Source organism: Hyaena hyaena, unplaced genomic scaffold (assembly GCF_003009895.1).
Source record: "Hyaena hyaena isolate Hyena2069 unplaced genomic scaffold, ASM300989v1 scaffold_174, whole genome shotgun sequence".
NCBI lineage: Eukaryota > Metazoa > Chordata > Mammalia > Carnivora > Hyaenidae > Hyaena > Hyaena hyaena.
Window position 1 is genome coordinate 2,822,864 of NW_024080806.1, and position 25,456 is coordinate 2,848,319.

At 38.0% G+C, this 25,456-nt stretch overlaps 1 protein-coding gene across 1 annotated transcript in view; it reads right to left on the minus strand.

Annotated features, from left to right (window-relative positions):
• Positions 1 to 25,456, minus strand: part of PRKCQ (protein kinase C theta) — a 127,970-nt gene that overhangs the window by 67,650 nt on the left and 34,864 nt on the right. Inside the window, exon 11 of the mRNA XM_039240374.1 lies at positions 22,220 to 22,393. Within this exon, the coding sequence (XP_039096305.1) occupies positions 22,220 to 22,393 (174 nt within the window). The remainder of the gene's footprint in view (positions 1 to 22,219; positions 22,394 to 25,456) is intronic.

Sequence of the window (25,456 nt, forward strand, 5' to 3'; positions counted from 1 at the left end):
TTCCTCTAAAAATTGAATCAGGAAGAAATAGAAATTTTGAGCAGACCAATTACAAGAAGGAAATTGAATCAGTAATCAATTCTCAGCAAATAAAAGTCCAGGACCAGATGGCTTTACAGGCAAGTTCTACCAAACATTTTGTTATTTTCTATTTTTTTTTAAAGTTTAATTAATTATTTAGAGAGAGTGAGCAGGGGAGGGGCAGAGAGAGAGGGAGAGAGAATCCCAAGCAGGCTCCATGGTCTCCGTGCAGGCCCAACATGGGGCTTGAAATCATGAACCATGAGATCATGACCTGAGCCAAAATCAAGAGCTGAATGCTTAAACTGGGCCACCCAGGTGCCCCTCTACCAAACATTTAAAGAATTAATACCTGTGTTTCACAAACTATTCCAAAAAACAGAAAAGGAAGGAAAACTTCCTAATTTATTCTATGAACCATTACCCTGATATAAAAACCTGTAAAGACACTACAAAAAAGAGAACTATAGGCCATTATTTCTGATGAACATAGATGCAAAAATCCTCAACAAAATATTAGCAAGCTGAATTCAACAATACATTAAGAAAAACTATATACCACAGTTAGTGGGGTTATTCTTGGAATGCAAGGATGGTTCCATATTTGCAAATCAATCCACATGATATCCCACATTTACAAGGAGGATAGAAATCATGTCATCTCAATGGATGCAGAAAAGCATTTGACAGAATTGAACATATATTCTTAATAAAAAAATACTCTCAACAAACTGTGTCATAATAATAAGGCCATATATGACAAACCTACAGCTCACATCTTAGTCAATGGTGAAAATTGAAGCTTTTCCTCTAAGATCAGAAACAACACAAGAATGGCCACTCAAATCAGTCTCATTCAACATAGAACTAGAACTCCTAGCTATACCCATCAAACAAGAAAAAGAAATAAAAGATATCCGAATTGGTTGCAGATGACATGATACTATAAATAGAAACCCCTAAAGACTCCACCCAAGGACTAAAAGAACAAATGAATTCAGTAAAGTTGCAGAATACAAAATTCATACACAGAAATAAGTATTTCTATATGCTAATAACAAAGTAGCAGAGAAATTAAGAAAACATTTCCAATTACAATTGCACCGAGATAATAAAATACCTAGAAATAAACTTAACCAAGGAAACCCGTACTCTTGAAACTAAAACTGTGATGAAAGAAACAGAAGATGACACAATCAGAAAGATATTCCATGCTCATGGGTTAGAAGAATAATATTGTTAAAATGCCCATATTACTCAAAGTACTCTACAGATTCAATGCAATCCCTATCAAAATATGAACATCATTTTCCACAGAACTAGAACAAATGATATTAAAATCTGTATGGAACCACAAATGACCCTGAGTAGCCAAAGCAATCTTGAGATAGAACAAAGCTGGAGGTATTACAATCCCAGATTTTAAGATATACAACAAGGCTGTAGTAATCAAAACAGAATGGTACTGGCACAAAAACAGATACATAGATCAATGGAACAGAATAAAGAGCCCAGAAGTAAACCCACATTTATATGGTCAATTAACCTATAACAAAGTAGGCAGGAATATGCAATGGGGGAAAATATAGTCTCTTCAATAAATAGTTCCTGGGAAACTGGACAGCTACATGCAAAAGAATGAAACTAGACCACTTTCTTACATGTAAATAAACTCACAATGGATTACAGACTTCAGTGTGAGAACTGAAATCAAAATCTACATGAAAACATAGGCAATAATCTCTGACATTGGCCTAGGCAACATGTTTGTGAATATGTCTCCTCAGGCAAGAGAAACAAAAACAGAATTAAACTATTGGGACTACTCCAAAACAAAAAGCTTTTTCACAGTGAAGGAAACCAACAACAACATGCAAAGGCAACCTTGAATGGGAGAAGATATTTGCAAATGATACCACACCATATAAGAGGTTAACATCCAGAATATATAAAGAACTCCTACAGCTCAACACCAAAAACCCCAATTTGATTTAAAAATGAGCAAATAACTTGAATAAACATTTTTGCACAAAGACATGAACGTGGCCAACATACACATCAAAAAATGTTCAACATCACTAATTATCAGGGAAATGAAAATCAAAACGACAGTGAGATATCACCTTACACATATCAGAATGTCTATTGTCAAAAAGACAGGCAATATCAAGTGTTGGCAAGGAGGTGGAGTAAAAGGAGCCCTTGTGCATTCTTTGTAGACATGTAAATTGGAGCAGTCACTGTGGAAAACAGATGCAGGTCCCTCAAAAAGTTGAAAATAGAACGACCTTATGATCCAGCAATTTTACTACTGGGTATTTACCTAAAGAATACAAGACTACTGCCCATTTCTTCACTGGATTATTTTTCGGCCAACAGACACATGAAATGATGCTCAGCGTCCCTCATCATCAGGGAAATACAAATCAAACCCACACTGAGATACCACCTCACACCGGTCAGAGTGGCTAAAATGAACAAATCAGGAGACACTAGATGCTGGCGAGGATATGGAAAAATGGGCACCTTCCTACACTGTTGGTGGGAATGTAAGCTGCTGCAGCTCCTCTGGAAAACAGTATGGAGGTTCCTCAAAAAATTAACAATAGAGCTCCCCTAGGACCCAGCAATGGCACTGCTAGGAATTTACCCAAGGGATACAGGAGTGCTGAGGCATAGGAGCACATGTACCCCAATGTTCAAAGCAGCACTCTCAACAATAGCCAAAACATGGAAAGAGCCTAAATGTCCAATAACTGATGAATGGTTCAAGAAGATGTGGTTCATCTATACAATGGAATACTACATGGCAATGAGAAAGAATGAAATCTGGCCATGTGTAGCAACATGGATGGACCTTGAGGGTGTTATGCTGAGCGAAATAAGTCAGGCAGAGAAGGACACATACCATATGTTTGCACGTATAGGTGGATTAGGAGGAACTTAACAGAGGACCATGAGGGAGAAGAAGGGGAAAAATAGTGGGGGAGAGGGAGGGAGGCACACCGTATGAGAGAGTCTCAAATGCTGAGAACAAACTGAGGGCTGATGGTTGTGGGGGAGGGGGAAAGGGGGGTGATGGGCATGGAGGAGGGCACCTGTGGGGATGAGCACTGGGTGTTATATGTAAACCAACTTGACAACTATTTAAAAAAAAAAGAATACAAGACTGTTAATTCAAAGGGATGCATGGAAGCAAAGTACTGTGGATGACGGAATGGATGACGATGGAAGCAAATGATGCCTGGATCCCTGATGACACCATGGAACTGTATCATAGCTGCTCTGAAATGCATATCTCACTCCTTTTAGATGAAGAGAGAAACTCATGGAAACCTTGTACCTGTTACTAGCAGCCAATGGCAATTTCTAGTTGACACATTATTTCACATTTAGACAATCTTAAAATTTGGAGATAGCTTCTAATACAATGTTTAAAATAATTGCTTTATCAAGAAAATTAATAGTGCATCTAATTACTAGTTATATATTAAGATCAAGAAAGTGCAATATTTTTCCAAGTGAGGTAGGACTTGGTTTTCTATTTACTAATTGGAATTAGGTGAGAAAGGGAAATAGCTCTGTGATTTAATCCACATACAGTTTTAGAGTCTTGCCTATTTTGGGGAAACCTAGAGAACTTACAAATTGTAGGTCCACAATAAGAATTTGAATTAAATAGTTACCTTTGAAAGTAGGTTGCGAAATGGATATTTTTCAAGGTTTTATGATTAATTTGATTCTGATAATTTTTAATTGTTAGTACAGTGAAAAGACTTATGACAATAATTCTTGTAGATAAAACTTGAGTATGGATTTTCCCATTTTTATGCTTTTTTTGGACTGTAGGTAATGGAAAATAGGTACTGAATACACAGGCTTAAAATCCAGTAGTGTGAAGTTGGCTGGGATACATACTGAAGTTGATTCCAAGAGGGACCATGCAATTTTAAGCCCTGTGGACTTTCATATGAGACACAGAAAGTTAAATATTGAAAAACAGAGATGTTAGTAAAAATAAAGAATAAGAAGCATTCCCACCTGCTAAGACAACTTCTCATAATACTGATTTATACTAGACTTTGATAACAATAATTTATGTCATAACGTCAGTGATGTACAAAGTTATCTTGATGTGTCACAGAGAAAGTTTCAAAAACAATTTTTTGAGCCTCATTCAGATTCAGGTTTAAATTCAACTGATACTGTTTTGCACATCTGGGTCACAAGCACTGTGATTTCATGTATGGTACCTGGCTTATACTCCACAACCCCTCTGCATGATAATTTTTACTCTCTATCCCATGCAGGGAAGGAGGGGAGCTTCAGAGCCCTGCTGATATGTGGTTGAGCTGGGACTAAACTGCTTGAGAGCCCAAATCCATAGCTATTTTCATGCTGTGTAGCTTCCTAAATAGCTTTGCCATATTTTTACACTTCAATAGGTCATAGGTCCCTCATATTGAACTTTAAAAGCCTTTAATGATTTATAGCACTTGCCCAGATAAATAATAAATGAAAAGGGTCAATCCAAGATGGTGGCAGAGGAAGACCCTGAATTCACCTTCTCTTGACACAATGAATCTATACCTACATATAAAGCAACCCCTCCAGAAAAAGAACTGAGGGCTAACGGAACAGCTTTTGCTCAAAAAATGAAAAAGGGACCACATAGAGAAGGCAGGAGGGATGGAGACAAGGCAATAATGGGAACTCTACCCTTGATACTGTGACCTGCAGTCTGTAGTGATATCACTGAGAGGCTGGTGTGCATTCACTTGAACTGGGGCGCAGCACAGCAAAAAATAAAAATCTGGATTGAAGGCAATGAGACTATAAGTGAAAAATCCATTTATAAACCCTAGAGTGTTTGCCGATGGATGGGAAACTGTTGGAACTCCCTCCAGGGTCGGAGGTTCCAGCAAGTGCCATTTTTCATGTTCACTCTCCACCTTGATACCACAGGCAGGAACAGGGTCCAGATGCTCTAGCCAGCCTACTGGGGCCACCCCAACAAGCCATTATCCATACCAGCTCCAGCAATCTCCTCAAAGTGGCTCTAGCACCCACAGTGTGCGCCAGGTACCCCTGTCTGCACCTGCTCCAGCTCAAGCCAGCTTACCAAGGCAGCCCCAGCAAATTATGCTTCGGGTCCCTCAGCCCATGCCTACTCCAGCTCTAGCCATCCCTCTAGGGTGACTGCAGTGCTAGGAACTCCCAGCCTGCACTATAACCCTGCTCTTGTACCAAGGTGGCCTGGGGGTGGTATATCTCAAGACCACTCCCCAGCCTGTGCCCAATCCAGCTGTTTAATCAAGATGGCTGTAGTGAAGCTTGGCTCTTGTGCCCATAGCCCACAACTACTTCTGCTCCAGCTGTTCCTCCCAAGAGAGCCCAGGGGAAGCATGCCTCAGGACTTCCTCATCCATGCCAGCTCCAGATCCAGCCATCTCTCAAGGTGGCCCCAATGCAGCATACCCTGGGAGCCCCAAGACTGCACCCACCTCAGCTCTAGCTGGCCTGCCAAGGCAGCCAGATGCATTCAGTATTCAAGGGGATGGGCCTACGCAAGACCGCTCCTTCAAGACTGGGAAATGTGGGTGTTCCACTTACCACAGTTCATAGAAACAAACCTAGACAGTCAAACAAAATGAGACGGAAACATGTTCCAAGTGAAAAACATGATAAAACCCCAGAAAAAAAATCTTAATTAAATGGATACAAATTGCCTGATTAAGAGTTCCAAGTTGTGGTCATAAAGATGTTTACTGAACTGGGGAGAAGAATGGAGGAACACAGAATTTCACCAAAAAGAAAATATAAGAAAGAACCAGTTCAAGATGAGGAATATAGTAGCTTTAATGAAAAATACGCTAGAGAGAACTAAAGGAAGATTACATGATATTGAAGAATGGATCTGTGATCTGGAACACTGAAGAGTGAAAATCACAGAAACAGAATAGCAAAAAGAAAAAAAATTAAATGAAGATAGTTTAAGGACTTCTGGGATAACATCAAGCATTCTATCTTTCACATTACTGGGGACCCAGAAGAAGAAAGAGAGCAATGGGCAGAAAATGTATTTGAAGAAATAGCTGAAAAATTCTCTTAATGTAGGGAAGGAAATAGACATCCAGGTCCAGGAAGCATACAGAGTCCAAAACAAGATCAACCAGGAAGATCTACATCAAGACACATTATAATTAAAATGGCCAAAGCTAAAGATAAATGGAGAATCTTAAAGGCAGCAAAACAGTCACATACAAAAGAACTCAAGGCTATCAGCTGATTTTTTCCAGCAGAAACTTTGCAGGCTAGAAGGGAATGTCAGGATATATTTAATTTAGAGTGCTGAAAAGGAAAAACTTTCCACTTAGAATACTCTACCCAAAAAGGTCAGCGTTCAGACTGAAGGCGAGAGAAAGAAGTTCTCAGACAAGAAAAACTAAAGGAGTTCATTGCCACTATATAGTCTTACAAGAAATGTTAAAGGGTTGTTTTTAGTGAAAGAGATCATAACCAGAAGTAAGAAATATAGATGAGTAAAAACACTGAAGATGGAAGAGTAGAAGGGTTCTGAGCTCACCTTCCCCGCATGGACACACACCGCCAACAGCTCATGTGATGCAACCCCCTTCAGGTCTGAAGTCTAACAAAACAGATCTTCCACAGCTAACGACACAAAGAGGAAGCCGCACTGGGAAGGGTAGGAGAGGCAGAGATGAGGTCAGGAACTCAACCCTCAGCGTGGCAAACCACAAGTGGGATGGATGTCACAAGTGCTGAGGTTCTTTCTGAGGAGCAAGGGGATTAAGCCCCGTACTGGGCACACACAGTCCCTGGGGCCCTGGACTTGGAAGACAAGCCCACATAATGTCTGTCTTTGAAAATCTGCAGGGCTCAACTCCAAGAGCTTTGAAAATCGGTGGGGCTTAACTCTGGGAGAGGTGGAGGGCCATAGGAAACCAAGACCCCACTCTTAAAGGGCCAATGTGCTATAGGACTCAGTTTGAGACCCAGCACAGAGGTATTTAGAAATCACCTCTTAGGGTGCCTGGTGGCTCAGTCAGTTAAGCATTCAGCTCTTGATTTAGGCTCAGGTCATGATCTCAAGGTTCATGAGTTTGAGCCCCACATTGGGCTCCATGCTGACAGTGCAGAACCTTCTTGGGATTTTCTCTCCCCCTCTTTCTCTGCCCCCTCCCTGTGCACTCGCTCTTGCTCTCTCAAAATAAATAAATGAACATTAAAAATTTTTGAATTAAATTTTCTGGCTCTGAGTTTGGGTGGCTCAGTCAGTTGAGCGTCCGACTTCAACTCAGGTCATGATCTCATATCACGCTTCATGAGTTCGAGTCCCCAAGTCAGGCTCTGTGCTGACAACTCAGAGCCTGGAGCCTGCTTTGGATTCTCTGTCTCCCTCCCTCTCTGTTCCTCCCTCGCTCACACTCTGTCTCTGCCTCTCTCTCAAAAATAAATAAAAACGTTAATTTTTTTGAATTAACAAAGCACCTTGTTATATGTGAAGGAGGAGATTTATGGACTAATTTTAGAACATATGCTGGGGGGGGAAGGATCTGTGGGAGCTTTCTCCAGAAGGAGGAATCCTGGCAGGCACCATTTTCCTTGCTTTCCTTCAGCCTAACTAGCCAGACACTTATAGGAGCCAGTTCTGACACTTTACATCTACCTTGCTAGGAAATGCTCACCCCACTCAGACTTGCCCCATCCCATACATCTGCCCTAGCAGACACCCCATCCAAAGCAGCTCTCACCCAGCCACACTTGGTGGGGAGCCTTTGTCAGGACTGTCTTATCCCCAGAGTGACTATATCTTACCACACCAGGCAGACAGCCTTGGCAAAGACTGATGACTCTGCAAGGTGGCTTCTTCAGCATAGGGGGCATCCTTGGCCACCGGTACACCCTTAGTGCTTGCAGTAGACCTCTCAACCAGCTGTGGTAGGGCTAGCCACACCCATACGCACCTGCAGTAGCAGCAGCTGGGCCTCTCAGCCTGCCATGCCAAGAGTTAGTCCTGCCTACCAGTGCTCCTGCATCAGTCATAGCCTGTCACTGCTGATACGTGGGCTGAGGGCCCATCACCCACAGTGCCAGCAGCAGTTTTGGATCAGCACAAGAGGAGGGTGCATGTAGCCCACAGAGGGGCCCCCTAGGACTCCCCGGTTCTAGACAACAACAAAGGATTGTGTTACTGGGCTTCAGAGGATGCCTATATAAGACCACCACTTCTCTAAGATCAGGAGACACAGCAGACTTGCCTAATACTTAGAAACAAACCCACAGAGTCAGACAAAATGAGAAGACAGAGGAATATGTTCCAAGTGAAAGAACAAAGCAAAAGCTCAGAAAATAACTAAATTAAACAGAGATAAGAAATCTTTTTGATAAAGAGAAGTAATATCACAAAGATGCTCACTGGACTAGAGAAGAGTAGATGAACCAAGAACTTTAACAGAGTTGGAAAATATGAAAAAAAGAACCAAGCAGAGATGAAGAATACAATAACTGGAATGCAAAATGCACTAGACAGAATCAACACTGATTAGATAATACAGAAGAACAAATCAAGGATCTGGAAGACAGGGTAGTGGAAAGCATCCAAGCTGAATAGCAAAAAGAAAAAAAAATTAAAAATGAGACTAGGTTAAGAGACCTATTGAACAACATAAAGTATACTAACAATCATATTATAAGGACCAAGAAGGAGAAGAAAGAAGCAGAATACGTATCTGAAGAAACAATAATGAAAAAGTGCCATAACCTGGGAAAGGAAACAGATGTCCAGGAAGTACAGTAAGACCCAAACAAGAAGAACCTGAGAAGATTCACACCAAGGCACATAATAATTAAAATTTCAAAGATTAAAGATAAAGAGAATCTTAAAAGCAGCAAGAGAAAAGCAAATAGTTAACATAAGAGAAGCCACTTAAAGCTATCAGTTGATTTTTCAACAGAAACTTCATAGACCAGAAAGAAGTAGCATGATGTGTCGAAAGTTCTGAAGGTCAAAAGCCTACATTCGAGAATACTCTTCCTTGCAAGGTTATTCAGAATTGAAGAAGAGATAGTTTCCCAGACAAAACTTAAAGGACTTCGCCACTAAACCAGCCTTACAGGAGATGTTTAAGGGTGTTCCTTAAGCAAAAAGGTAAAGGCTATAACTACTAGTAAGAAATTTATGAAAGGAAAATATCAATGGTAAAAGCAAATATATAGTACAGGTAGTAGATCAGTCATATAAGTCCAGTATGAACATTAAAAGATAAAATTAATTTTATCTTCAGAAATTAGATGAGAAATTCACAAAACAAAAAGATGTAAAACATGACATCATATGCATAAAATGTGGGAGGGGGGGAAAGGTAGTGGTTTAAGTATGTTTGAAGTTAAGTGCCCATCAACAATAAAGACTGCTATATTATGTTATAATGAAGAATGTTATAGAAGGACCTCATGATATACCCAAATGATAAACCTGTAATAGAAACAAACAAAAAATAAACAGAGAGGAATCCAAGTATAGTACTAAAGTCAGCAAATCAAAAAACTCAGAGCAAGAAAAGATTTAACAAAAAAATCAAGAAAACATTGAGGAAAGTGGCAATAAGTACACATGTTAATAATTACTTTAAATGTAAATGGACTGAATACAGCAATCAAGAGAGTGGGTGACTGAATGAATTAAAAACAAAACAAAACAAAAAAAGCAAGACACATCTGTTAGCTGCCTACAAGAGCATTATTTCCACCTAAAGACACATATAGACAAAGTGAAGGGATGGAAAAGGATATTCCATGCAAATGCAAACAAAGAGAAAGCTGGGGTAGCCATACTTATATCAGATAAAAGAGACTTTTATTTTATTTTCTAAATTCTTTTTCCTACATTCAAGTTAGTTAACATACAATCTAGCATTAGTTTCAGAAGTAGAACCCAGTGATTCATCACTTACATATAACACCCAGTGCTCATGCCAACAAGTGCCCTCCTTAATGCCCATCACGCATTTAGCCCACTCCTCCGCCCACCTCCTCTCACAACCCTCAGTTTGTTCTCCGTATTTAAGACTCTTATGGTTTGCCTCCCTGTTTTCATATTATTTTTCCTTCTTTCCCCTATGTTAAAATAGACTTTAAATCAAAGACTAATAAGAGACAACACAGGGGGCGCCTGGGTGGCTTAGTCGGTTGAGCGTCCAACTTTCGCTTGGGTCATGATCTCACGGTTCGTGGGTTCGAGCCCCGCGTCGGGCTCTGTGCTGACTGCCAGCTCGGAGCCTGGAGCCAATTTCAGAGTCTGTGTCTCCCTGTCTCTCTCTGACCCTCCCCTGCTCATGCTGTCTCTCTCTCTCTCTCTCTCCTAGAAATAAAAAAATATTTAAAAAAAAAAAAGAGAGAGACAACACAGGACATTACATAATTATAAAGGTATCAATCCACAAGAGGATATAACCCAACATAGATATTTATACACCCAACATAGAAGCTCATAAATATTAACAGACATAAAGGAACAAATTGAAAGTAATACAATAATAATATGGGATTTGAATACGCACTTACATAAATGGACACATAAATGGACACTTAATATAATATCCACACATAATATAAGAAAATAGTGGCTTTGAATAACACATTTGAGGAGATCAACTTAATAAAGAGAACAGTCTGTTCAAAAGGACAGAATACACAATCTTTTCAAGTGCACATGGAAGATTCTCCAGAATAAATGACATGTAAGGCCATTAAACAAGTTCCAATAAATTTTGAATATGGAAATTAGATCAAACATCTCTCTTGACCACAACAACAGCATGTAACTAAAAATTGATTACAAGTGAAAAAACACAAACACTTGGAAACTAGACAACATGCTACTAAACAACCAATGGGTAAGTGAATAAATCAAAGGGAATATTCAACAAAATACATGGAGACAAATGAAAATGGAAACACAATGGTTCAAAATCCATCTTTCGAACACAGCAAATGCTTTTCTAAGAGGGAAGTTTACGGTGATAGAAGCATACCTCAAGAAACAAACAAAAAAACAAAAACAAAAACAAATAAACAATATACTTTTACATCTAAGGAAATAAGATAAAGGTAAACCAACAAAGCCAAAAGTTAGTAAGAGGGTATAAGTAATAAAGATAAGATTGGCAATAAATGAAATAGAGACTAAAAACACAATAGAAAGGATTAATAAAACTAGGTGATAGTTCTTTGAAAAAATAAAATTGATAAACATTTAGTCAATTGCATCAAGAAAAAAAAGGAAAGGACTGAAGTAAAATTATAAATGAAAGAGAAGTATGTCCAACACCACAGAAATAGATAGTATTATGAGACTGCTACACAAAATTATATGCCAATAAATTGGACAACCTGGAAGAGACAGATAAAATTCCCATAAACATACAATTTTGCAAGACTGAATCATGAAGATACACAAAATATGAACATACAAGTTACTAATAATGAAACTGATCAGTAATCAAAACTTGCAGCAAACAAAAGCCCAGGACCAGTTGGCTTCACTGGTAAGTTCTACCAAATATTTATTTACTTTTATTTTTTTTAGGTTTATTTATTTATTTTGGGAGAGAGACAGAGACCGTGTGAGTGGGGGACAGGCAGAGAGTGAGCATAATCCCAAGCAGGCTCTGCACTGTCAGCACAGAGCCTGATGTGGAGCTTGAACCCACGAAACCATGAGATCATGGCCTGAGCTGAAACCAAGGGTCTCATGCTTAACTGACTGAGCCACCCAAGCACCCCTACCAAATACTTAAAGAGTTAATACTTATCTTTCTAAAAATATTTCAAAAAACAGAAGAGGGAGAATACTTCCAAATTTATTCTTCAAGGCCAACATAACTCTTACACAAAACCAAAGAAACCACACCCACAAAAAAGAAATTAAAGAGCAATATCTTTGGTGAATATAGATCCAAAAATCTTCAACAAAATATTAGCAAATCAAATCCAACAATATGAAAGGGTTATTCAGCAAGATCAAGTGGGATCTATCCCAGAGATGCAAGACAGTTTGACATCTACAAAGCAATGTGATAATAAAATAAAGGGTAAAATCATATGATCATCTCAATAGCTGCAGAAAAAGCATTTGACAAAATTTAGCACTTGTTCATGATAAAAACTCAACAAAGTAGATTTAGAGGGAATATATCTCAACATAATAAAAACCATGTATGACAGACACACAGCTAACGTCGTACTCAGTGGTGATCAGGATTAAGACAAAATCAGAAACAAGACAGGGATATCCATTTTTGCCATTTTTATCCAACATAGTACTGGAAATCCTAGCCACAGCAGACAGATAAGATAAAGAAAGCCATCCAAATTGTAAGGTACAAGTAAAACCATTAGTATTTGAAAATGAATGATACTATATATAGAAAGCCACGGTTACTCCACTAAAAGACTATAGAATAAATGAATTCAGTAAGGTTCCAGAATATAAAATTAATATACAGAAATCTGTTGTATTTTTATACACTAATAATGAGCTAACAAAGAAGAATTAAGAAAACAATCCCAGTTACAATTGCATCAAAAAGCTTAAAATATTTAGCGATAAATTTAACCAGGGAGGAGAAAAACATGAATTCTGAAAACTTCTAAGACATTAATGAAAGGAATGGAAGATGACATAAATGAAGAGACAGATACTCCATGCTCATGGATTGGAAGAATACTGACTAAATGTCCATACTCCCCAAATCAATCCACAATCCACTGTATTCCCTATCAAAATATTAGTAGTATTAGTCACAGAACTACAACAAATAGTTGTAAATTTGAATGGCACCACAACAGACCTCAAATAGTCAGTGCAATCTTGAGAGAGGGATAAGGCTAAAAGTAACACAATCCCAGATTTCAAACGATACTACACAGCTACAATAATCAAAGCAGTGTGGTCCCAGCACAAAACTGGACACCTGTGTCAATGAAACAGAATAGAAATACCAGAAATAAACTCATGCTTATATTGTCAATGATCTGTGACAAAGGTGGAATGAAAATGCAAGGGAGAAAATAGAATATCTTCAATAAATGGTATTTGGAAAACTGGACGACTGTGCAAAAAAAAAATGAAATAAAGAAACTAGACCACTTTTTTATGTCATAGACACATACAAAAATTTTTAATGGATTAAAATCTAACTGCAATACCTGAAACCAAAGAAGTCCTAAAGAAAAAACACAGGCAGTAAAATCTTGGGAGAGTAGCCTTAGTAATATTTTTCTGGATATGTCTCATTAGTCAAAGGAAACATAAGGTAAAGTAAATATTTAGACCACATCAAATATTAAACTTTTGCACAGTGAAAGAAACCATCAAGAAGACAAAAAAACAGCCTACCAAGTGGAAGAAGATATTTGCAAATGATAATTCAATAAGGGGTTATTTTCCAAATTATAGAAAGAACTCAACACCAAAACAACAACAACAACAACAACAACAGCAAGAAACCCATCTGGTTAAATGGGCAGAGCACTTGAACAGACATTTTCCAAAGAAAACATAACAGATGGCAGCTGACACATGAAAATATGCTCAGCATTGCTAATTATTAGGGAAGTACAAATCAAAACCACAGAGATAGTCACCTCACACCTGTCAGAGTTGCTAGTATTAAAAAGACAAGAAATATCGTGGGGATGAGCACTAGGTGTTATGTGGAAACTAATTTGACAATAAACTATTTGTAAAAAAAAAAAAAAAAAAGACAAGAAATAACAACTAAAACTAATGTAACATTGTGTGTCAACTATAGTCAAATTTAAAATAAGAAAGAACAAGTGTTGGTGAGAATATGGAGAAAACGGAACCCTCATGTACTATTCGCAGGAACATAGACTGGTGTAGCCATTATGGAAAAGTATAGAGATTTCTACCCCCCCCCATTAAAAATAGAAGTACCATATAATTTTGTAATTCTACTTCTGAGTATTTACTCAAAGAAAATGAAAACACTAATTCAAAAAGATATATGCACCCCATGTTCAATGCAGTGTTATTTACAATAGCAAAGATGTGGAAGCTACCTAAGTGTCTATCAACAGATAAATACTAAAGAAGTGGAGAGTGTGTGTGTATTTGGCTGATATTTGTATGATATGTATCTATATATCTATATCCATATATCATATATATCTATCTTGCCATTTGCAACAACATGGATGGAGCTAGAGGATATTAGGGTGAGTGAAAGAAGTCAGAGAAAGACAACTACTATATGATTTTACTTTTATGCAGAATACTAAAAAGAAAACAAACTAACAACAGAAGGGGACTCATGCATAGAACAAACTGGTAGTTGCCTCAGGTGAAGATTTGTACGGATGGGCAAAATAGGTGAAGGAGATTAAGAAGTATAAACTTCCAGGTATAAAATAAGTATGTCACAGAGAACAAAAGTTCAGTATAGGGAATATAGTTAATAACATTGTAACACCTTTGTATTTGTGTATACACACACACACACACACACACACACCTATCCATCCATCCATCTTGGTACTGGGAAGCCAAAAATCTACAGTAGATATACACAAAGCAAAGAGAAAAGAACCCAAACATAACACTAAGTAAAACCATCAAATCACAAGGAAAGATACCAAGAGAAGAAAAAAGAGAGCTGCAAAAGCAACCATAAAACAATCAACAAAATAGAAGTACATATCCATCAATAATTAATTTAAGTTTAAATGGTCTAAATGCTCTAATCAATAGACATAGGATAGGTGAATGGATTAAAAAAAAAGAAGAACCACCTATGTGCTGCCTACAAGAAACTCACTTCAGATCTAAAGACATACAGACTGAAAGTGAAGGCATGGAGCAATATTTCTATCAGTCAAAACAGACTTGAAACACTGTTAAACACACACACACACACACACACACACACACACACACCTTTACCTAAAAATAAAAGGATCAATTGAAGAAGAGGATATAACATTCACAAATATTTATGCACCCAACAAAAAAGCATCTATGTGTAATAAGTAAATATTAACAAAATATAAGGGAGAAATTGATAGCAGTAAATTGATAACAATACAATATGGAGACTTTAATACACCTCTGGCATCAAAAGAGACATCATCTAGACAGAAAAGTAATAAGAAAACATTGGCATTAAATGATACACATTAGACCAGATGGACTTAATTGCTAATATAGAAAATTTAATCTAAAACCAACAGAATATACATTATTTTCAAGTGTACATGGAGAATTCTACAGGACAAATCACATGTTTGGCCACAAAGAAATCTCAACAAATTCAAGAACAATGAAATTATATCAAGTGTCTTTTCCAGCAAAACAGTATAAAACTAAAAAGCAATTACAGAAGGAAAGTGGAAGACATACAAAATAGGGTCACCAAACAACATGCTATTAAACAACCAATGGGTTAACAAAGAAATGAAAGAGGAAATAAAAACTTCCTGGAAACAAATGAAAGTGGAAAAACAACTTACCAAAATCTATGGGATCCCCACCCCCCACAAAGAAATTATAAGAGAAAAGTTTATAGTAATACAAAACTACTTTAAGAAACAAGATTATAGTAATACTTCAAGAAACTACTTTAAGAAACAATAAAAAGTCAAAAATAAATAATTTAACTTCACACATAAAGGAACTAGAAAAAAAGTAAAACCCGAAGTTAGCAGAAGGAAGGAACTTAAATAAAGATCAGAATGGAAATGAATGGAGGCTTAAAAAAACTATAGAAAAGATTAAAGAAACTAAAATCTGGTTCTTTGAAAAGATAAAGAAAATTGATATCCTCTGGTCAGACTCATCAAGAAAGAATTGAGGGGCCAAAATAAAATCAGAAATGAGAGAAGTTACAACTGACCACAAGAATACAAAGGATCATGAGAGAGTACTATGAAGAATTGTACACCGACAGATTGAAAAAACCTAGAAGAAATGGATGAGTTCCCAGAAACATACAACATTCTGAAGACCAAATCAGGAAGATAGAGAAAATCTAAATAGACTGATTTTAAGTAATGATGAATCAATAATTTAAAAACTCCCCCAAAATACCAATCCAAGACCAGATGGCTGGTGAATTTGACCAAACATTAGAGAAAAGTTAGTACCTATACTAACTCAAATTATTTAAAAGAAATCAAAGAAGAAGGAACACTTCATTTTACAAGGCCAGCATTACCCTGAAACCAAAACCACACAAAGTTACCACAGACACACACACATACACCCACAGAGAAAACTACAAATATCCCCGATGAATACAGATTCAAAACTCTTCAACAAAATTTTATCAAACTGAATTCAGTAACACAGTAAAAAGATCACTCACCACAATCAACTGGGATTTATTCCAGGGATGCAAGGATAGTTCAACATCCATAAATCAATGTGATACACATTAACAAAACAAAGGATAAAAAAAATCACATGATTATCTCAATAGATGCAGAAAAAGTATTTAACTAAACTTAGCATCCATTTGGGATAAAAATTATCAACAATGTGGATATAAAAGTAATGTGCCTCAACATAAAAACCATATATAACAAACCCACAGTTAACATTCTACTCAATGGTAAAAAGTTATAAGCTTTTCTTCTAAGATCCGGAATAAGACAATGATACCCATTTACACTTCTTTTATTCATCATAGTATTGTAACTCTTATGCAGAGCAAGAAGACAAGAAAAAGAAATAAAAGGTATCCAAATTTGAAAAGAGTAAAACCATCATGATTTGCAGATGAGATACTATATACACAAAACTCTGCAGACTCCACCAGGAAACTATTAGATGTAATGAATGAATTCAGTAAAGTCACAAGATACAAAATTAACATATATGAACTGGTTGTATTAGTTACTGTATACTAATAAGGAGCTATCAGAAAGAGAAATTAAGAAAGCAATCCCATTTACAATGCATTAAAAAGAAGACCTAGGAATAAATTTAATCAAGGAGGTGAAAAACCTATACTCTGAAACCTATAAAACACTGGTGGAAGAAATTGATGAAAATACAAATAAATGGCAAGACATACCATGCTCATGAATTGGAAGAATTGTTAACATTGCTAAAATGTCCATACTACCTCAAGCTATGTACAGATTCAATACGCTCTCAATCAAAATATCAATGGTATTTTTCACAGAACTAGAACCAAAAATTCTGAAATTTGTATGGAAGCACAAAAAACTCCAAATATCCAAAGCAATCTTGAGAAAGAAGAACAAAGCTGGAGGTATCACAATCCCAGATTTCAAATTATATTACAAAGCTATCATAATCAAAACAGCATGGTACTGGCCCAAAACAGACACATAAATCAAGAGAATAGAACAGAGATCCCAGGTATAAATTCACATACTTATGGTCAATTAATCTATGACTAATGAAGCAAAAATATACAGGGGGAAACACAGTGCCTTCAATAAATACTGTTGGGAAAACTGGACCACTATCTTGCACTATATAGAAAAATAAACTCAAAATGGATTAAGGGCTTGAACATAACACCTGCAACTGTAAAACTCTTACACAAGAACATAGGCAATAAGCTCTTTGACATGTATCTTAGCGATATATATTTTTTGACCAGTGTCATCAGGCCAGGGCAACAAAAGCTAAAATAAACAAATGGGATTACATCAAACTAAAAAAGAATTTGTACAGTGAAGGAAATCATCAACAAATTAAAAAAGCAACACTACTGAATGGGAGAGGATATTTGAAAATTATACATCTGATAAGGTGTTAATATCCAGAATATACAAAAACTTATACAATTTATTATTAAATGCCCTCCAAACAAATGGATTAAAAAAATGGGCATAGGTCTTGAATAAACATTTCCCCAAAGAAGACATACAGATGGCCAATAGGTATGTGAAAAGATTTTCAACATCACTAATTATCAGGGAAATACAAATCAAAATCACAAATGAAAATCAACTCACATCTATCAGATTGGCTACTATCAAAAAGGCAAAAAGCAACAGGTATTGGTGAGGATGTGGAAAAAAGGAAAGAACCCTCGTGCACATTGGCAGAATGTAAATTGGTGCAGCCACTATGGAAAACAGTATGGAGGTTCCTCAGAAAGTTAAGAATAGAACCACCAAATGATCCAGCAATTACACTCCTGGATAGTTATCCAAAGAAAATAAAAACACCAATTTGAAGAAACATACACACCTTATGTCCATTACAGCATTATTTACAATAACCAAGATATAGAAGCCACCTAAGTATCCATCGATAGATAAATGGATAGAGAATATGTGAGATTATCTATCTATCATCTATCATCTATCTATCATCTATCACACACACACACACACACACACACACACCAGAACATTTCTCAGCTGTAAAAACAAGTGAAATGTTGCTATCGGTGACAACGTGGGTGAACCTAGAGGGTATTATGCTATAAGTCAGAGAAAGACAAATATTCTATGATCTCACTTATATATAGAATCTAATAAAATAAAACAGAAAGTGACACAGATACAGGAAGCAAATTGTGAGTTATCTGAGTGGGGAGGGGTTGGGGGAGGTGATTAGAAATAGGTAAAGGGTATTAAGAGACACAAACTTCCAGTTATAAAGTAAGTCAGTCATGAGGATGTAACGTTTAGCATAGAAAATATAGTTAATAATATTATAATAACTTTGTATGGTGACAGATGCTAACTAGACTTATGAGGATCATTTTGTAATATATAAAAATATTGAATCACTATGATATACACTTGAGACTAATAGAATATTGCATGCCAATTATACTTCAATAAAACAATAATAAATAAGTGAATAGCTGTCTTTAGAATCTCCTGAAAAATCGGCACTCAACAGCTGGGCTCTTTGTAGGTAGAAAGCCAATGAATGACTTCTAAAAATAACAATTCTCCAGAAGAGTCAATAGTTCATTTATGTTACCTAATATCTACACTAGTGTGCGAAGGTAACTGTCATTGCCTCAAGAAAGGCAATTTCCAAAATGTTCCCACAGCAAATCATTCAATTATTCCTTTTTATGTTCACCTGTGGCATTTAATTGGTTATTTTGTTTGACATGCAAGATGTGAATAATAAATCAGAACATCTCAAAAACAACTCCGTGTCCCTGGGAAAGTATAATGCAAGATTCTCCCCCCCGCCCCGCCCCCCCCACCTTCCAGTCCCTTATTTCTTAGAAATGAGAAAGCACCCATTCCTTGAAGCCTAAGGAGCGAGCCAGTCATTTTTATATTTGATGTACACATTCTCTGCCACTCTTCCTCATTCACTGACTTCTCTGGTTTTGGTAAAACATTACAGCTGAATGGAACTTTAAGAGCATCTCCTGTGAGATAAAAAGGAGCAAACACTGCCTGAAGCTCTGACAGACCAGCACAAGGAGATTTCTGCATTTTCTACAGAGCAGCATTCAGAAGAGCTTTTCCTAGAAGATACAAAAACCATCACACATACAAATATATATATATATAAGTGTGTGTGTGTGTGTACATGTATATGTGTGTGTACACACAGGCACAGCTGGGAGAAAGTACCAGATGAAATGTAATTACATCATGCTCTTAGAAGCCTGGTCTTAAGTATATTTAGTAGTCTGATACAAGCCTTACAATATTTCCAAGAGAAAAAGTGAGATCAGGCATCCCTGGATGCACAGAAGATCTGGAATGCAGACGAGGAATGCACAGCAAAGCCCCTCACCTTGCATTTTGGTAACATATGGACAGATACTTATGATCTCCAGGAGGACATTTCTGGGAGAGAACCTAACTCATTATCAGAAATTCCAAATGCCTTCTTGCTGCAGAAAATGAGCCCACCTTCTCTTAAATACCTTATGATCCCTCCCTTCCTTCATACTTCTTCTGAAGTCAACCACCCCTCTACTGCCCAAGACCTTTTCTGCCTACTGATATTCTAATTTCTCATTTCTCTCAGCTCTGGAATGTAGAGTCTGCACTCTGCAGTTTCATATCACTCAGCACTGGTAGGAGTATCACTCATCCCCTTTAGTATTATAGTATGAAGTTCTTGAGGTCAGGAACTATATTATATTTTTCCATATCCTCTGTGGTGCTTTGGATACTACATATGATTATTAAGTACTCTTTAAAACAACATCTGGTTTCTCTTTTTCTTATCTAAGTGTATTTATGCATTTATTCCTTCATTAAACGTTTGTTGAGGATCTACTGGGGGCTGCAGAAGTAGTGATAAAAGGCTTAGTTGCCATCTACATTTTCTGACAGATTCCCTTGGTTTCCTCACTACTGCCTTCTGTGACTGAGGCAGCCTAGAGGCCTGTTACTCATACCAACATTAAGGTGGAACATTATCATGCAGGCTTGAAATGGAATAAGAGAATAAAGCCTTCATGCTCTTTGGGTTTTAACCACACAGTCCCACATGGCTCTGCTTATTATTCTAGACCACGTACAGTGCGGAGAGTGTGAAGGAGAGGAGAAAAAAGGAAAAGAAAATCATAATGCTTGTGCATGAAGACTGATCTACAAGGATGTTCACTTTACTGTTATTTAAATCAGAATAGAAAGTTAGAATTGTTCTAGTTAGATAAATCGTGTTGTGAAATAGTCAGAAATGTATATGAGAGAGTGTTGAAACACCAGCTGCAGAACAGTAAGTATTTACAATGGGTTTCTATTTTTAAAAAATGTTTTAATTTGTTATTTTTGAGAGACGGAGCAGATAAGGAGGAGGGAAACGGAGGAAAAGAGACAGAGGATCTGAAGTGGGCTCTGTGCTGACAGTAGAGAGCCTGATGTGGGGCTCGGACGCATGAACCATGAGATCATGACCTGAGCTGAAGTTGGACACTTAACTGACTGAACCACCCAGGTACCCCCATTTCTTTTTTTTTTTTTTTTTAATTTTTTTTAATTGTTTTGTTTATTTCTAGGAGAGAGACAGAGAGACAGTGTGAGCAGGGGAGGGTCAGAGAGGGAGGGAGTCACAGACTCTGAAACCGGCTCCAGGCTCCGAGCTGGCAGTCAGCACAGAGCCCGACGCGGGGCTCGAACCCACGAACCACGAGATCATGACCTAAGCGAAAGTCGGACGCTTAACCGACTAAGCCACCCAGGTGCCCCCCAGGTACCCCCATTTCTATTTTTAATTTTACAAAATCCACTGAGTGAAAAGTCTAGAAGGTTAAACTTCAAAGTATTAATGATGAGTATACGTAGGTGGTGAGATTATAAATGATTTTCCTCATTAACTGTGAAGCATTTTCCAAATTTTCTAAAATGATCCTGAATAGTTTTTGGTCTGAAAAAAAGGCAATGGAAGTTTTAAAAAATTTTTAACGTTTTTCATTTTCGAGAGAGAGAGAGAGAGCATGAGCGGGGAGGGGCAGAGATAGAGGGAGACACAGGATCCAAAGCAGGCTCCAGGCTCTGAGCTGTCAGCACAGAGCCTGACACAGGGCTTGAAGCCATGAACCATGAGATCATGACCTGAGCTAAAGTTGGTCACTTAACCAACTGAGCCGCCCAGGTACCTGCATTTTTTTTAAGGCATAAGGAGAACAGGAAGAGAATCCTTCCAGAATAAGAGCCTTCTGACAAAATGCACTCTTTTACCTCACTGCTCAGCCCTCACTCATGGATAGGCCCACCGTACAGGCTGCTTCTCTGTGGCTGCATATAGGAAAATAATAGTGCACACGCACTGTGATCTACTGTCCAACTTTTGTCTCTTCAAATACACACAGGGTAGCTGAATAAACAAGCGTCACGTCTTTCTCCCTCACAAAGCACTGCTTTGTCAAGCAAGTCACAGGCTGCCTAGAATCCTGGTGGTTATTGGAGTTAAACCAAATTCTAAACATCAAGCGAATAGACAAACCCAATAGTCAAGTTCCTTCTCAACAGACTATGTTTTAAAAAATTCAAAACAGTATCTCACTGGTGTTTGGAGAAGGAGAAATTTGTTTGGACAGATGGAAGGTGAGCTGAAAGGTAAAGAAAACTATGGAGACAATTCCCCATGCCTCCCAATGAGGGCACCCACCCCCACCCCGGGCGTAGACAGGCGCATTTGCTGGGCGAGAGGTGGATGAAGGTTGAGCGGAAGACTTACCTTGGTCTGGAATGTACAGAACATGTGCGTTAAGAACGGATGCTCCCAGGCCAAGGAGAGAACTCTCTTCTCTACCATTGTGCACTCAACATCATCGTCCATCAAAACCACATCTTTCTTTAAGGCTTTTATTGCAAAAAACTGATTAGTTTTCTTGAACTCTGCTAGGAAGACCTAGGAGCAAAGGTAAAAAGTAACTTTATTTTAGAATTTGGTCTCACTCATTAAAGAACACACCATGTCCCAAGAGAGATCTGTGTTGGGTGAAATAAATGAAATAAAGAGGATTTCTTCTCCAATCCCCCTCCCTCCCCTTTACAGGGACAAAATAGAGCACTTCACTGATGTGGGCTATTACTTAGGAGTTTCATACTTGCTTTGTAACTTTGAAAGGGTTGCACAAAACTACTATACAATTGGATGGGTTATTCTCGGGCCCTGAAAAATTTCTGTGTAGGGGCGCCTGGGTGGCTTAGTCGGTTAGGCGTCCGACTTTCGCTTGGGTCATGATCTCGCGGTTCGTGGGTTCGAGCCCCGCGTCGGGCTCTGTGCTGTCTGCCAGCTCGGAGCCTGGAGCCTGTTTCAGTCTGTGACTCCCTCTCTCTCTGACCCTCCCCTGCTCACGCTGTCTCTCTCTCTCCTAGAAATAAAAATTAAAAAAAAAAAAATTTCTGTGTAAAGAAGTATAACCCATCTTCACAGGGACCTGAGGACATTTATAATATGAAATCCCAGATGCTAAGTGCATACTGAAGGAAGCAGCAGCGAGTAGCAGAGAGGAGGATGTGATTATACTTGAAACATCAGGGCAAATGAGCATAAAACTTAGCTCTGAGTTTTACCCAGTTTTTCAGGGTGAAAATATAATACAAGGGGAATACAGCTTTCCTCACGTGCCTCAAGAGTGTATAGCATTTCATCTGATGGCATAGACCTAGTGCCATTTTTAGGACCTACTGTGTGTCACACACTCTGCTACACTTCACATGTGCAATCTTATTCTTAGCTCAGAGCTCTCTGCAAGGCAGGTAGTAATAATAAAAAGAAACTAACTTCAAAGAGTAACTTCACTTGCTCAAATGCATGGAGCTACTCAGTGGAAAAATCGAACTCCAAATTTACTTTTTCTACTTGATTTCATGACTCTTATATGAAAGGACACCAGATGGCATATACTGGGGAGTTTCTACAACTTTTGACTTTGCAAATGATGCAGCAGCAGACGACTGACAGTTGTGAGGACATGGCATTTGGAAATAGAAAACTCCAGCATGGGTCTCTTTTCGCAGACATTTACTGGCTGCGGGGATGTGGACAAACCAATTAACCTCTCCGGGCTTCAGTTTCCTAATGTGTAAAAGAGATAATTGTCATGACATTCTCTAACTTGCAGGACCATTGTGAAAAGCAAATGGCTACCACATGGGAAAGTGATTTGGAAACTATAAAAAGCTCTCTAAATGACAGTTATTAAGAATACTTGTCATTTGCTTCTTGACTTTTAGGGAATGTCAAAGTCAATGACACTCAACCAATCCTGAAAATGCATGTGTCTATGTTTAAAATAATATGGTGCAGATATATAGCTTTGGGGTAGCTGGCTTGACAGAGGGCATAGAACTTACGAGAATGCAGGTAAATGAATGATGTGCATATCCCCAGAAAACAATGCTATTTTTTTTCTGGGCTGCAAAGTAAATTGAGAATAAGAATATAGAGGCTACCATTTTGTTGACAAACCGTACTTCCTATATAAAGCCAAAAGAAAGAAGAAAAACAAATTCTGGAGTATTCTTAATGTTGTGAGAAAGGGAAATATGGCTCCGCATTTTGCTTCGGTGCTTTATCCTCCTCTCCAGGGGCCCCATGGTCCCATCATCTTCAGTCTATAGGGACTCAGGGTCCTGATGGTGAAAACGTACTGTTTTGGACATAGAGCAGAGGATACCTGAGGCTCTCAGTGTCTTTTGGGGATATTTTACTAAGGCTTGTAGGTTTAACTTAATGTCTTTCTTATTAACCTTGTTCAAATATAGAAGCACACATGGGAACAAAGAAAGATAAACATTTCATTAACAATTAAAAGTACTCTTTCGGTAATTGTTTCTTTCAATAAAACATCCCCAAACCAGCCATAAATGAAGAAGCTGAAAAGGCAATTTCCATCTCTATAATGGGCTTTCAATTTTTGGTAACAGATTATAATTGCACATTAATTGATGCTAAATTATAATGAAGACTGGCTGTAAAATTGCCTATTACACAGATTAACACCAAATGAGCCTGCTGTGTTTCATATTATTGCGGAAATGAACTAAAAGAATTAATGGGTATCAGCGAGTTTGCAGGGCAGAATAGATTTTGCCAAGAGCAATGCGCTGGTGTTTAAATCCAAAGCCAATTGCTGCATAATTTCATTCGGCTGTGGTGCTGCTTATTTGCATTCTAGTTTACCATTAAATAAGCTGGGTGAGTTTCCCAGCCAAAGTGTGGTGAGCAGGTGCAGAGCATAATGCTGGCTTTGGATGCACTGATTCATAGAGCAGTAGTCTCTGGCTAAAATTTTCCTAGGGGTTTAATCCAAGAATATAAAACAATAAAGAGAGCAATTAATGCAGTAGATATCCTTGGCATCTAGAATAACCCCAAGGCTTATGCTTCCATCGCATCCGTCTTGATGTTCGCAAGCTCGACCGTTATTTTCTATCACTGACAGTTGATTGTTAAATTATGTCATCTTCCTCCTTTTCCTCTGGTCTTCTGTGACTGACAGAGGCAGCCCATAACTTGAGTGTGTGGCAGGAAGAATTTAGAGGAGGGACTTTCCCCCATGAAACTTTTCTCATGGCTCTCAAGCTACAGCCTTGTTATGCACTGAACTGTGCTCCCTCCAAAAAATGTACAAGCCAAAGCCCTGAACCCTAGTACCTCAGAATGTGACTATATTTGGAGCTAGGTCGTTGCAGAGGTAATAAAGTTAAAATAAGTTCCCTGGGGGTGTGGGGAGGGTAGTGGGGAGGATAGTGTCCTTATAAGCTGAAAAGATTAGGACACAGATACACACAGAGGGATGACCATGTGAGGACACAGGGGAAAGATGACCATTTACAAGCCAAGGAGAGAGACCTCAGAAGAAATAACCCTATGACACCTAGGTCTCAGACTTCCAACCTTCAGAATGATAAGAAAACAAATGTCTGGTGTTTGAACCACTCAGTCTTTGATACTTTGTGACAT